The sequence below is a fragment of the Cydia strobilella genome, chromosome 26 (genome assembly GCF_947568885.1).
Source record: "Cydia strobilella chromosome 26, ilCydStro3.1, whole genome shotgun sequence".
NCBI lineage: Eukaryota > Metazoa > Arthropoda > Insecta > Lepidoptera > Tortricidae > Cydia > Cydia strobilella.
This window is the reverse complement of record NC_086066.1, coordinates 6,436,954-6,449,661: the sequence shown is the minus strand read 5'-3', so window position 1 is coordinate 6,449,661 and position 12,708 is coordinate 6,436,954. Positions and strand designations below refer to the sequence as shown.

At 40.4% G+C, this 12,708-nt stretch overlaps 1 protein-coding gene across 1 annotated transcript; it reads right to left on the bottom strand.

Annotated features, from left to right (window-relative positions):
* Window positions 1-2,228: 2,228 nt before the first annotated feature.
* LOC134753064 (histone-lysine N-methyltransferase PRDM7-like) lies at window positions 2,229-8,227 on the bottom strand. Its single transcript, XM_063688826.1, has 5 exons — window positions 8,191-8,227; window positions 7,312-7,388; window positions 5,794-5,890; window positions 3,713-3,819; window positions 2,229-2,642 (listed from the first exon to the last, which is right to left on the bottom strand). Exons 1-5 carry the CDS (start codon window positions 8,225-8,227, stop codon window positions 2,481-2,483), a joined length of 480 nt encoding a protein of 159 aa, XP_063544896.1. The 3' UTR covers window positions 2,229-2,480.
* Between the last annotated feature and the right edge of the window lie 4,481 nt (window positions 8,228-12,708).

Genomic DNA, 12,708 nt, shown 5'->3' with positions numbered 1-12,708 from the left:
TAGTTACAATTTTCCATTTCATTTAGACTAATATTCTCATTTTCATTTACACTAATATTTTCATTCATCTGCTCCTTCAAATGACTTTTAAAATTTTTACTCTCAGAGGACTGGTGTTTACTATATATTTTTTCCTCCAGAGACTCTGGCTTTTGCACTACATTTTCATTCATCTGCTCGTTCAAATGAATTTTTAAAAAATCACCCTCAGAGAAATGTTTACTCTTATCATATATCTGCACAACTTCCAGAGGGTATCTGGTTTGCATCACGTTTTCTCGGATATCAACCGCAGTCTCAGTAACAAGCTTCTCTTCATCGTCATTTTGTGCTTCACATTTTACTGTTGGAAAACAATAATATTAATAGGTACTTGATTGTTAGTTGTGTGATAGGTAACTTTGTTGAGTCAATCAAAGTTACGCTTTCATTTTGAAATAACATGAAATTTGACATAAACATTCAAGTAACATAATATCTGTGTTTAGTTTTGCATGTCGTTGAGTTGAGAGCGTAATTCAATTCAATTTATTTATTTAAGACAACACTGGCCCATAATGGTTAGTAACAATTAAGATTAAGAACTAAGTGTTAGTGGAACAAAAAACAGAAAGCGACGAAACAAAAATAGACAGCAATAACATTCTAACAACTATCACCTAATAGCGGTTATGACACACTCAAAATGCCGCATTATAGGTGAGTCGTATCGGCCCGCAACAGTAGCCAGGATGGGGTTGGAGCTGGCCCGCACTCTGCAGAGCAACGAGCCAATTCTCTTGCGTATTATGGCATAGTAGTCATCCGTGCGAGTTTGCGCATACATGCCCGATGCGCTGCAGAAACGGGACAGCCCCAACAACATCCTGAAACCATTATTGTATTGGACGCGCAGGGAACTGATGGTCTTGATGGTAATAACTTGGATTGTATGGGAGCGGCTTTTTGGCGGCGGGTTTAAATGTAGTAATTTGTAACCGGCTTCCCAAAAGAAGGGGTAATGTTATTAACTTATTACCGAGTGTGTGGGTGCAGGGCGCGTGGTACAGGCGCAGGTCCACGCGCAGCTCGCTGGCGGACTCGCTGCCGTAGAAGACCAGCAGCTCCGTGAGGCGAGGGATTATTTTTATTGTTCTGAGGAGAACAGTGTTTTTAATTATTTTTTACTTTTTCCACGGTCCAGACGAAACAAAACCTAAATAAATTTTTTTACAAGTAGAAACATCTGCGAATGATGCTATTAAGCTTAGGATAAATTTAAAAGCGAAAATTACAAAAAAAACCGGCCAAGTGCGAGTCGGACTCGCGCAAGAAGGGTTCCGTACCATTACGCATAAAACAGCAAAAAAATCACGTTTTCACCTCAGCAGCTCGAACAAGCCTACTTTCGTCACTCCCTGGAGTGAGGAAAGTGCGACTTTCCTCACTCCAGGGAGTGAAACAATGTAGCTTTTTAATTTAGTGAAGGCCATGAACTTCATACTTTTATTACATTTTTTTTATGGTATGGTACGGTACGGTACGGTACGGTACGGTACGGTCCGGTCCCGTCCGGTCTCGTATCGTATCTTATCGTATCGTACATATTATAATACTTTTTTTTCTGTTTATTCTGTGTAATTCGAAATACATTTTAACCTTTAATATGTTCTCACTACTGAGGTGAAAAATTATGTGTGCAACACGAGAGCAAAGTTATTTTACATCTCGTGTTTTTGAGTCCCTCGCTACGCTCAAGATTCTACCTTAGAATCTTTCGCTTTCTCGGGACTCAAAAGAAACACTCGCAAGAAAAAGCAACTTTCCTCTCTTGTTGCACAAATAACTATTGTTGTATGGGAGCCCCACTTAAATATACGTAGTAGTACAGCTGGCCCCGGTACTGGAATGCTACAAGGTTCTGCTCGCTAAAGTGCCGCGAGCAGTTAACGTAGCGCATCCAGTTGGACTTGTGATGTATCTAGTACTCGTGCTAGTCCAGTACTCGCCTGTAGTACAGCTGGCCCCGGTACTGGAATGCTACAAGGTTCTGCTCGCTAAAGTGCCGCGAGCAGTGTAGCGCATCCAGTTGGACTTGTGATGTATCTAGTACTCGTGCTAGTCCAGTACTCGCCTGTAGTACAGCTGGCCCGGGTACTGAAACGCCACAAGGTTCTGCTCGCTAAAGTGCCGAGAGCAGTGTAGCGCATCCAGTTGGACTTGTGATGTATCTAGTACTCGTGCTAGTCTAGTACTCGCCTGTAGTACAGCTGGCCCCGGTACTGAAACGCCACAAGGTTCTGCTCGCTAAAGTGCCGCGAGCAGTTAACGTAGCGCATCCAGTTGGACTTGTGATGTATCTAGTACTCGTGCTAGTCCAGTACTCGCCTGTAGTACAGCTGGCCCCGGTACTGAAACGCCACAAGGTTCTGCTCGCTAAAGTGCCGCGAGCAGTTAACGTAGCGCATCCAGTTGGACTTGTGATGTATCTAGTACTCGTGCTAGTCCAGTACTCGCCTGTAGTACAGCTGGCCCCGGTACTGAAACGCCACAAGGTTCTGCTCGCTAAAGTGTCGCGAGCAGTTAACGTAGCGCATCCAGTTGGACTTGTTGGCGTCGCGCGCGTCCAGAACGTGTGACGGTTTGCGCTCGCGGTCGAAAATCTAAAGATAATGCGAGTTTAGTTTAGGTACAGTACTAGACTAATATCAAAGATAGATATAACTCCGTAATAGATGGATACAGTCTAAGGAAAAAACGTGCCTCGAAAATCAAGAAAATTTGATTCTCGATCAGAGGGCGCTACTAATTTTGGCCTACAGTCGTATAGATGGCGTTGACGGTTTCGTTTGTTATTTAACAATTTTAACGCATATCAGTGAAAGAACATGGGTCAAAATCATAAAAATAATTAATGCATTTAAAAAAAAAACATTTATCTATATTTAAATACATTTTATCGTATTTTTGTAAATTGTAATTTTTAGTTTTAAAGTGTGTCGACAGATGGCAGTGAATTTACTGGGGTTACAAAATTTACTATGACAGTACCGCTCTAGTATAAGTTACTCTATGGTTTAGGTACAGTACTAGACTGATATGCTGTCGGAAAGTTACCAAAATTGCGAAATATTCACATGGAAACGTTTTGGAAACTTCTCATATTTTTGTATGGGAATCGAAATTTTCCATTTGCACAATGAAAGTCCCTTGTTTTCTGTGAAATTTACTAAGTTTTTGGACACTTGCCGCAGCTTGTAACGTCTAAACTTACTTAACAATTTTTTTACTGCTAGTATTTTCGTGCAGTGAAAGTATTTAATTGCCGACCCATTTAGTACCTTGTCACAGTGACAAATAATATGAAATAAAGTCGCTAAAGACCTCATACTATTGTCACTGTGACAAAGTACAAAATGGGTCGAAAATCAATTTTTTGACTATATTTACCTAACCAACTGTAGTCGGCATAAATAGGGTGACTGCTATAGTTATTGGCCACTATACAGTAATTGGCCACTCTTAACAATAAGGTTTCTATTGGCTTGTTTCTTTCTGATTTGTTCATCATCATTCATCATTGTTTATTCAAGAACAATATTACATAGTGTTTGAAATCTTGAAACTAGGCACATGCACACAATACATATTACAAAAACAAACATTATAGCCACCAATAAAAAAATATGAATAATAATAATGTTAGGAGTGGCATCCACCTTTAGCCACCTACCTGCCAACAATAGGACGAGGTCACGGCCTGGGTCTTCAGGCCGCGGTAGGGCCCAAAGCGGACCCCTGCGGGCAGCGTCAGCGTACTGAACACTCCTAGCCCTGCACCTGCATTATTTAAAATGGGCTTGTCACAACTTTTTCTACCATATTTGTAAAAACTGCCGGCCTAGCCAAGGTGACAATCGCTATCGCTTCGACAACGAAACGCTTTGTGTCTCTCTATCACTCTTCCATATTAGTGCGACAGTGACAGTTGCGTTTCGATCGCTACGGAGCGTTAGCGATTGGCGTGTTGGCTACGCAGCCTGATGAAAAAGTTGCATTGTGTTTCACTTAGTAGCAAAGCTTGATTAACCCTCGTGCCTTGAAAACCTCGCAACGCTCAAGATTCAACTCTTCGAACCACTCGCGACGCTCGTGGCTCAATTTTAGAATACTTCTTTTGTTTGGGTATTAATATTAGCACGAGGGGTTCAACAACAACTGTCCCCAATAGCCCCCTCGTAAAACAATAAGATCGTGTCAGATATTTGTAACGTTTTCAAGCAAAAGGTACCACATTGTCGCTTGCCATAAGGACGCTCTGACAGGTTATTCGTATAAAGATACAATACAACTTCGTTCTTATGGTAAGCGACAATGTGGTACCTTTTGCTTGAAAACGTTACAAATATCTGACACGATCTTATTGTTTTACGAGGGGGCTATTGGGGACAGTTGTTGTTGAACCCCTCGTGCTAATATTAATACCCATTAAAAAAAGTATTCTGAAAATTGAGCCACGGGCGTCCCGAGTGGTTCGAAGAGTTGAATCTTGAGCGTTGCGAGGTTTTTAAGGCACGAGGGTTAATCAAGCTTTGCTTTGATTGAAAACGACACATTTTTGCGCCCTTCGTTGTGTAACATATTATTGCAGGTGGCTGACCTGTAGGTACCGGTACAGTAGATCATTTCCATTTAGAAGGACATGATTTTAAGTAAAGGCACATATCATCAAAGGTTGTCTGGAAGAGATCACTCTTAAGCGATAGGACCGCCTGTTGTTACCTCTATCCAATGGGGTTGGCCGGTCGAAGTGTTTAGCAGATGGCGCCAGCATAGCTTGCCCTGTCAATCCCTAGAATTGTGTCAAATTTTAATTTTTAATACCCTGGATACCAGCCCTTTAAGCCAAATCTCATAGAAAAAGGGGCAAGCTATGATGTCGCCATCTCTGCAAACCTTTTGACAGTTGCCAACCCAATTGTGTTTGTTTATGTTACTGCGTATTTATTGTTAACTATCCATGGAGTTTATGACCACGCCTCCTTTTCCCTGAAGGAGAGGCCATTTCAAGTTTCAATTAATTCGTTAAATACATAATAAGCAATGAATGTAAGTACTGAAACAATGTACCTAAGCATGTGTCAATTTAATAAATGGCTATTCTGATTCTGATGTGAGGTGAGCAATAAAGAGTAGGGTAGGAAACAGTGGCTCGGAAAAAAATTGTCGGGTGGCTCACTCAGCCTAATTCCAACATGATGGAGGCGATATTGAGGCGACTGAGCCACTGTCCGAGCTGAGCCACTGTTTCCTACCCTACCCTACCCTATCTATTGTATTGTCACAGAATAACTAATAGTTATTGTATCCACAGATTTAATATACACGTTAGATGACGCAAATACCACGATTTGTATTGAAACCAAACGTGCCGACTTTCATACAAAATTTACGCATAATATAATGTTTTTTTTTTTAAAACAAACTATTATTAAAATTAACCTATAAACCTAAAAACAAATATAATGTTAAAATTACTTATCAGTGATAGGAAAATTAGGAAATATGTTCTTGCCTCTGGGTGCTCGCAATTTTTGGGCTGTTGCAGTTAACTATCATGCAACGAAGTTTTTTTTAAGTTTTCACGGACGTCCGGCTGCTACAACTGACACGCGTGGACTGTAAAGAGCGACGGTCAACCTCGACGCTTGGTCGGGGTTCGGACACGCGAAGTAGATGCATTTGCGTCTTCTATGGTATTTATTTATTTCTGTGATTGTATCATAATTATAATAGTTCAAATTTGGTATATACCTGGTATGGTGGACGGAGCCAGGTGCAGGAAGGCGCGGGGGAGGGACAGGGCGGCGCGCGGGACGAGGGGCGGGGGCGGCCCCGTTGGAGAGGGCACCTACATAGGCTACATATTGTACAACGTGTGGTATTCGATGTAAGGCGGGTTGGGATAACTTCGAAAGCGGCGTAATTTTGATAATTGCTAATAACAACTAACAAAGATAGTCTATAACTCCGTAATAGATGGACACAGTCTAAGGAAAAAACGTGCCTCGAAAATCACGAAAATTTGATTCTCGATCAGATGGCACCACTAGTTTTGGCCTACTCTTGTATAGAGGGCGTTGACGGTTTCGTTTGTTATTTATAATTTTAACGCATATCAGTAAAAGAACATGGGTCAAAATCATATAAAAAAAACATTTATCCATATTTAAATACAGTTGAACGTATTTTTATAAATCTTCATTTTTAGTTTTAAAGTATGTCGATAGATGGCAGTGAATTTGCAGTGGTTACAAAATTTACTATGACAGTGCCGCTCTATCTTATTATATCCTCTTTGCAACTAATAACTACTAGGTCTTGTAATAATAGATTTGTTGGTCTAACTAGCAACATCTACCGTAGAATGTTCTTAACTGCACCATAGTCTAAAGTTAACCATTTTTTTAAATAGTTTAATTGTAGGTAAGTAAGTTATAAATACTTTATTGTACGAAAAAAACCGGCCAAGTGCGAGTCGGACTCGCGCACGAAGGGTTCCGTATCATTACGCAAAAAACAGCAAAAAAAATCACGTTTGTTGTATAGGAGCCCCACTTAAATATTTTATTCTGTTTTTAGTATTTGTTGTTATAGCGGCAACAGAAATACATCATCTGTGAAAATTTCAACTGTCTAACTATCACGGTTCATGAGATACAGCCTGGTGACAGACGGACAGACAGACTGCGGAGTCTTATCATATCATATCATATCATATTTATTCACAATATTTATAATATTACATGTCTTAGTAACAAGGTCCCGTTTTTACCCCTTGGGTACGGAACCCTAAAAAGGATATGTATCTAATTGAAAGTACAAAGGCGAACTTGTCCCTTTGAATTAAGGATTAGATTACAGGCAAAGATAGATATAACTCCGTAATAGATGGATACAGTCTAAGGAAAAAACGTGCCTCGAAAATCAAGAAAATTTGATTCTCGTTCAGAGGGCGCTACTAGTTTTGGCCTACAGTCGTATAGATGGCGTTGACGGTTTCGTCTGTTATCTAACAATTTTAACGCATATCAGTGAAAGAACATGGGTCAAAATCATAAAAATAATTAATGCAAATAAAAAAAATCATTTATCTATATTTAAATACATTCTATCGTATTTTTATAAATCTTCATTTTTAGTTTTAAAGTGTGTCGACAGATGGCAGTGAATTTACTGGGGTTACAAAATTTACTATGACAGTACCGCTCTAGTATAAGTTACTCTATGGTACAGGCAAGCAGATTGTTGGTGAATTCTCAATGTAACTACCTCATCGTCGGGAATGACCAGAAGGCGTCCGTGGATGGAGCAGTACTCGTACACGTGGTCGCCACAGCTCGAGCAAACTGGAAACAAGCTCGTTATTAATTGTATTTTTTTTGCCGACCGTACATTTCTCTGCAAGCTGCACAGGGGCCCTATTCGAGATGCACAACTGTCAGTTTCGGCTTCAACATCAGTTCAACAGTGGAATGAATCATTTGTTCATCAACTGTGGAAAGTATCATTTGGTACAACCAAAACTCATTCATTGAAAAAATTATGCAACAAAAATTAACTTTGTTTTCTTACTACTATACGGTTTAAAATGGCTCTTAACTCGGCGTGGTTCGGTTTGGTTTCGTTGTCACCTAACTGTGTATTGCTAATGTCAAATTTACCTATTCGACAACACACGATTTCTTCCATTCAACTGAAGTTCAACACGAAACGTCACTTAACGCATGTCAAATACCGCTCCTGCAGTCATTTCATTAACTATGTACAAATTTGCACCAGGACCAGTGGACCGCGAGCCAGGCGCAAATTTCGTCAGTCATCGCCTCCCGGACGAAAACTCGTATAGCGGTTAACGGCTATGTATGATGAACCCTCGTGAACGTCAGCTGCCGCTCCGTTGGTGGGTTGAGGAATGGCAGCCACCGAAGCGCGTAACACGGTCTTTCCACCGCGATACAACAGAGGCTGACGATTTGTTTTATTAACAATAGCATCTAAACTATCATCTGACAAAGTATCAAGCGGGAGGCGATGACGCCGATGACTGAAAATAATTTTCTTTTTTACATGTTCATGTGACCAGCTGACGGTCTTTCCACAGCGATTTTTTTTAATAGACTATTTGCTGCCATTCCTCAACCCACCAACGGAGCGGCAGCTGACGTTCACGGGGGTTCTCATACATAGTCGTTAACCACTATACGAGTTTTCGACCGGGAGGCGATTGGTCATGGACATCTGTTCCTGGCCCGCGGTCTACAGGGTCTCGAAGGGGAAGCAAGAACAAATACCGTGTTTAATCAAGGGCCTGACACTCTTTGATAGAGAAAGATAGTCTTATTGCGATTCCTATAAGAGGAAAGAGAAAATAGTGCCATGCTTTGTCCTTATCAGCGACCGGGTTTTTTTCATGGTCGGGTTATGGCAGCATAGGTAGGCGATGTCGAAATACCGAAATTTATAAGAGTGAAAGAGAAAAAGGATTATGCTGCCATACATTAACCTGTCAATACATGAATATGTCTTTCCCTTACCCCTGGTCGCTCGGTTTCATGTCTATAACTACCATACTATGTCTATGGTGTTTAATGATAAACAGACTAAACTACTAAATCTCCACACAAATCCTCAAAATAATACAAAAACAGTTAAACAGCTTATACAACTATGTTGAACCAATGAACTAACGTTCGCTAGTTTGATGGAGGTAACAGAGCCATCTACCGGGACATTGGGTAAACCGTTTGAAACTGAACTAGACGTTTTATACAAACCAAAGATAGATATAACTCCGTAAGAAAATTTGATTCTCGTTCAGAGGGCGCTACTAGCTTTGGCCTACTGTCGTATAGATGGCGTTGACGGTTTCGTTGGTTATTTAACAATTTTAACGCATATCAGTGAAAGAACATGGGTCAAAATCATAAAAATAATTAATGCAAATAAAAAAAAATATTTATCCATATTTAAATACGTTTTATCGTATTTTTATAAATATTTATTTTTAGTTTTAAAGTGTGTCGACAGATGGCAGTGAATTTACTGGGGTTACAAAATTTACTATGACAGTACCGCTCTAGTATAAGTTACTCTATGTACAAACTACGAGAGGGGTCAGCAAACCGCCGCATTATGCGGCTCTACTCTTGGAGGTACAATTGCGGCTCTTTACGTCCCCCATAAAATTTTACAATACTGAAAATAACATTTGCCGCTCTTTAAGGGTCCCCGGCAAGCTTGGTCCTCCATACAATTCTCATTTTAAAACGACTAGCTAGATTGCTCTGAAACTTCGTACTTACATTTACAATAGGATAAGGTATGTCTATGTCTGTAATTACTTTATGTAGCTTCAGATACCATAGTTAAAAAAATACAGCGAATTTAAGTTTTTCATACAAAACTTGTTTTAGCTCTATTTCGTTTGTTTTATAAACTGGAGCGATATAAACTAATTTCAGCGCTAGATATGCCTCATGTCATTGTATGCGCAAAGTTTCATTACAATCCAACACGTAGTTTTGAAATGAGAGCGGAACGGAATTTTTAAAGGGTCGGCAACGCGCATGTAATATCTCTGGTATTGCAGGCGTCCATAGGCTACGGTGACTGCTTACCATCAGGCGGGCCGTATGCTTGTTTGCCACCGACGTGGTATAAAAAAACTACGTTTATATGGGTAGGCGCAATTCGGCTGAGGACTCTTAAGCTTCCTTAAACTGGTGATTTCTACTGCATGTTGGCTATTCTTCTTAAAAATTTGCCGACCCCTGAACTACGAGATAATTCTACGAAGCGAGACATCTCCGTCTTCACCACTTAGATGGTTGGCAGTCCTCAACTGTGCGTTTCTCCAGAAACTTCCTGCCTCGCACAGCTACTGTAGAATGAACAGTCGCCCGCGGTATTTCCGGGACCCGGACCGATCGATATGATCAAACATTCAAAAAAAGAGCGTACTCCCGTCTTAAAGGCCGGCAACGCACTTTCAACCCCTCCGGTGTTTCGGGTGTCCAGTGGCGTAACGTGAACTAATATAGCCGTGGGCACAGAGTAAGTAATAGTATTATCATACAGAACGGCCACGCACCGCCCCGCCCCGACTCGAATTACCTCGCTCCGCGACAGAAATCTGGCGGATTTCTGGCGTACTCTCAGTACTATTTTTAAGGAACTTACACTAGCTATGACGCATGACGCGTGTACAGACGTGCCGTTTACACATAGAAATGCAAGTGATTTTTGATGTATAGCGTGTCCGCCCTGTGCCGTGGGCGAAATCGCATCTGCGAGGCCCCCCTTGGGGCGCGAGGCCGTGGGCGACGGCCCACTATTCGCCCACGCCCACGCCTAACTACGCCACTGCGGGTGTCCATGAACAACGGGTTTGCTTATCGTCAGACAATCCGTCTGCTGATTGCCTCTTATATGTCATAAAAAACCGGACAAGTGCGAGTCGGACTCGCCCACCGAGGGTTCCGTACTTTTTAGTATTTGTTGTTATAGCGGCAACAGAAATACATCATCAGGTGGGATCGTGGTCAAACGCCTGCCTATTCATCATAAAAAAAAAACTGTGAAAATTTTAACTGTCTAGTTATCACGGTTCATGAGATACAGCCTGGTGACAGACAGACAGATGGACAGAGGAGTCTTAGTAATAGGGTCCCGTTTTTACTCTTTGGGTACGGAACCCTTAAAAAGGGACAATAACAACGCAACCAGGTTGGTTTATCTTTTGCCGCTATAACAACAATTATCTACACACCATGGTGATATGGTAACTGCATGACAAAGTATGGTAATGTCATCATTCATGTGAAATTACTATAAAACTTTGACGTTTATGAATGACTCGCCCTCAATTTTTACAAGCTTTTTATTAACTTGCAATGTATCTATGTAAATAACTATTTGCAACTATTTGTATGTGTATGTACAGGTCAAATGTTGCAAGTAAAATTTGACCCACTTTCCGGTTTTTGATGAAGCTGAAATTTGCACACATATGCAAGTCGGGTGACAATGCAATATTATGGTACTATCGAGCTGATCTGATGATGGAGACAGGAGGTGGCTATAGGAACTGGGACATAGTGATAAAACAACGCAACTTATTTGTGTTCGGGGTTTTTAGAATTGTCTCAATCAATGAGAGTTGCCTGTGGAAAGAAAATTACAGTCAGCGATAAAAGCTTGTACCAAAAAATAAATATTTGCCAAAAACATCTTCTATTCAATTCGGAGTTAGCTTAGCCTATGCCAAAGCCTATCTATTTTATTTTACGTTACTTTCCTACGTCGATTAAAATACAGAATAATCAATATAAAGAAAATAAATTAAACTTACAAATAAAGTTGTCGAAACTAAGCTCCTCCGGTTCGTATGAAATGCGATTTCGATTACGCTTTGCACGACTCATTTCAAACGAGCATTTATATACATTTACATAAGAAAAATATAAAAATATTGGCCTGTGAATGGTGTTTCGCGCCAAGTTTACTTTTTTTCTCGAAACTTTTTTTATGGTGCGTTCAGAAACGTAGGCAGACTCATTCAGGCATAAAGGCTCATGCGCACTAGCGCTTTTTCGACGCGCGTTAAAAAAGTGTTTGAATGACACAAATGGATATATAGTTTGGCAAAGGACTGTCTCATTTCAAACATAGACAGAGAGAATCATATTATCTTTGTCTTACACTAGTACTAGCACCCAAAAGAAAGGGATGAGTATAATTTTCCTGGTTGTTACTGACTGACAAATTGGTTTGACCAACTATATGTGTATTTATTCACACGATGGCGGTGGCGCTTTTTAACAAGCGTTGTTGGATTTTCGACTTTAAGCGATGGCCGTTAAATCGAATTTAGCGTGCGGGCGGATTCAAGCGCTTTTTTAACGCGCGTTTAAAAAGTGCTGGTGTTGTGGCCTCTAAAAGCACACCAGACTACCGCTCCGCACCGCGACTTTGGTGTGGTCGTCTGTAGACAGTAAAACACTTGGACCGCCTGGGCTTTCAAAATCGCTGCCAACTTAGCTTGGTCTAATTTCACAAACGAACGCACCGCACGTTCGATCGTGTGCACAAATTACTAAGACTCCGCTGTCCGTCTGTCTGTCCGGCCGTCATGAACCGTGATAGCTAGACAGTTGAAATTTTCACAGATGATGTATTTCTGTTGCCGCTATAACAACAAATACTAATAAAATTAATTAATTTAAAAATTAAAAACACGACTGCTGAATTTTAATCGAACTGAAAAGCTAAAAATAATTTTTCCCCTCACTAGCTCGGAAAGCCGTCTTTTATCCTTTAAAACAAGCGGGGAAAAACGCATTTTATCCACTAGTGGGGAAAAGTAATTTGACCTTGGATGGAGCGTGTTTAAGTAGCTTTTGATAGATAACAAAACGTAAAACGCTCATAATAATGGTTCGTTCGATATTAATTATCATTAAATAAATGGTTTGAGAATTTAATAAAAAATACCAAATATGGCTTTATTTAATTATTTTAAGTCATAAACCTTAAATTCCATAAGAAACATTTGTTTTATTAAATGATGTTGAATGTAATTCTGAACGCACAAGTTGAGTCGATGCAATTTCAAAACGCATCGTCAGAAATGTCAACATTGTCAACAAAATTTTTCTCACCGGCTCC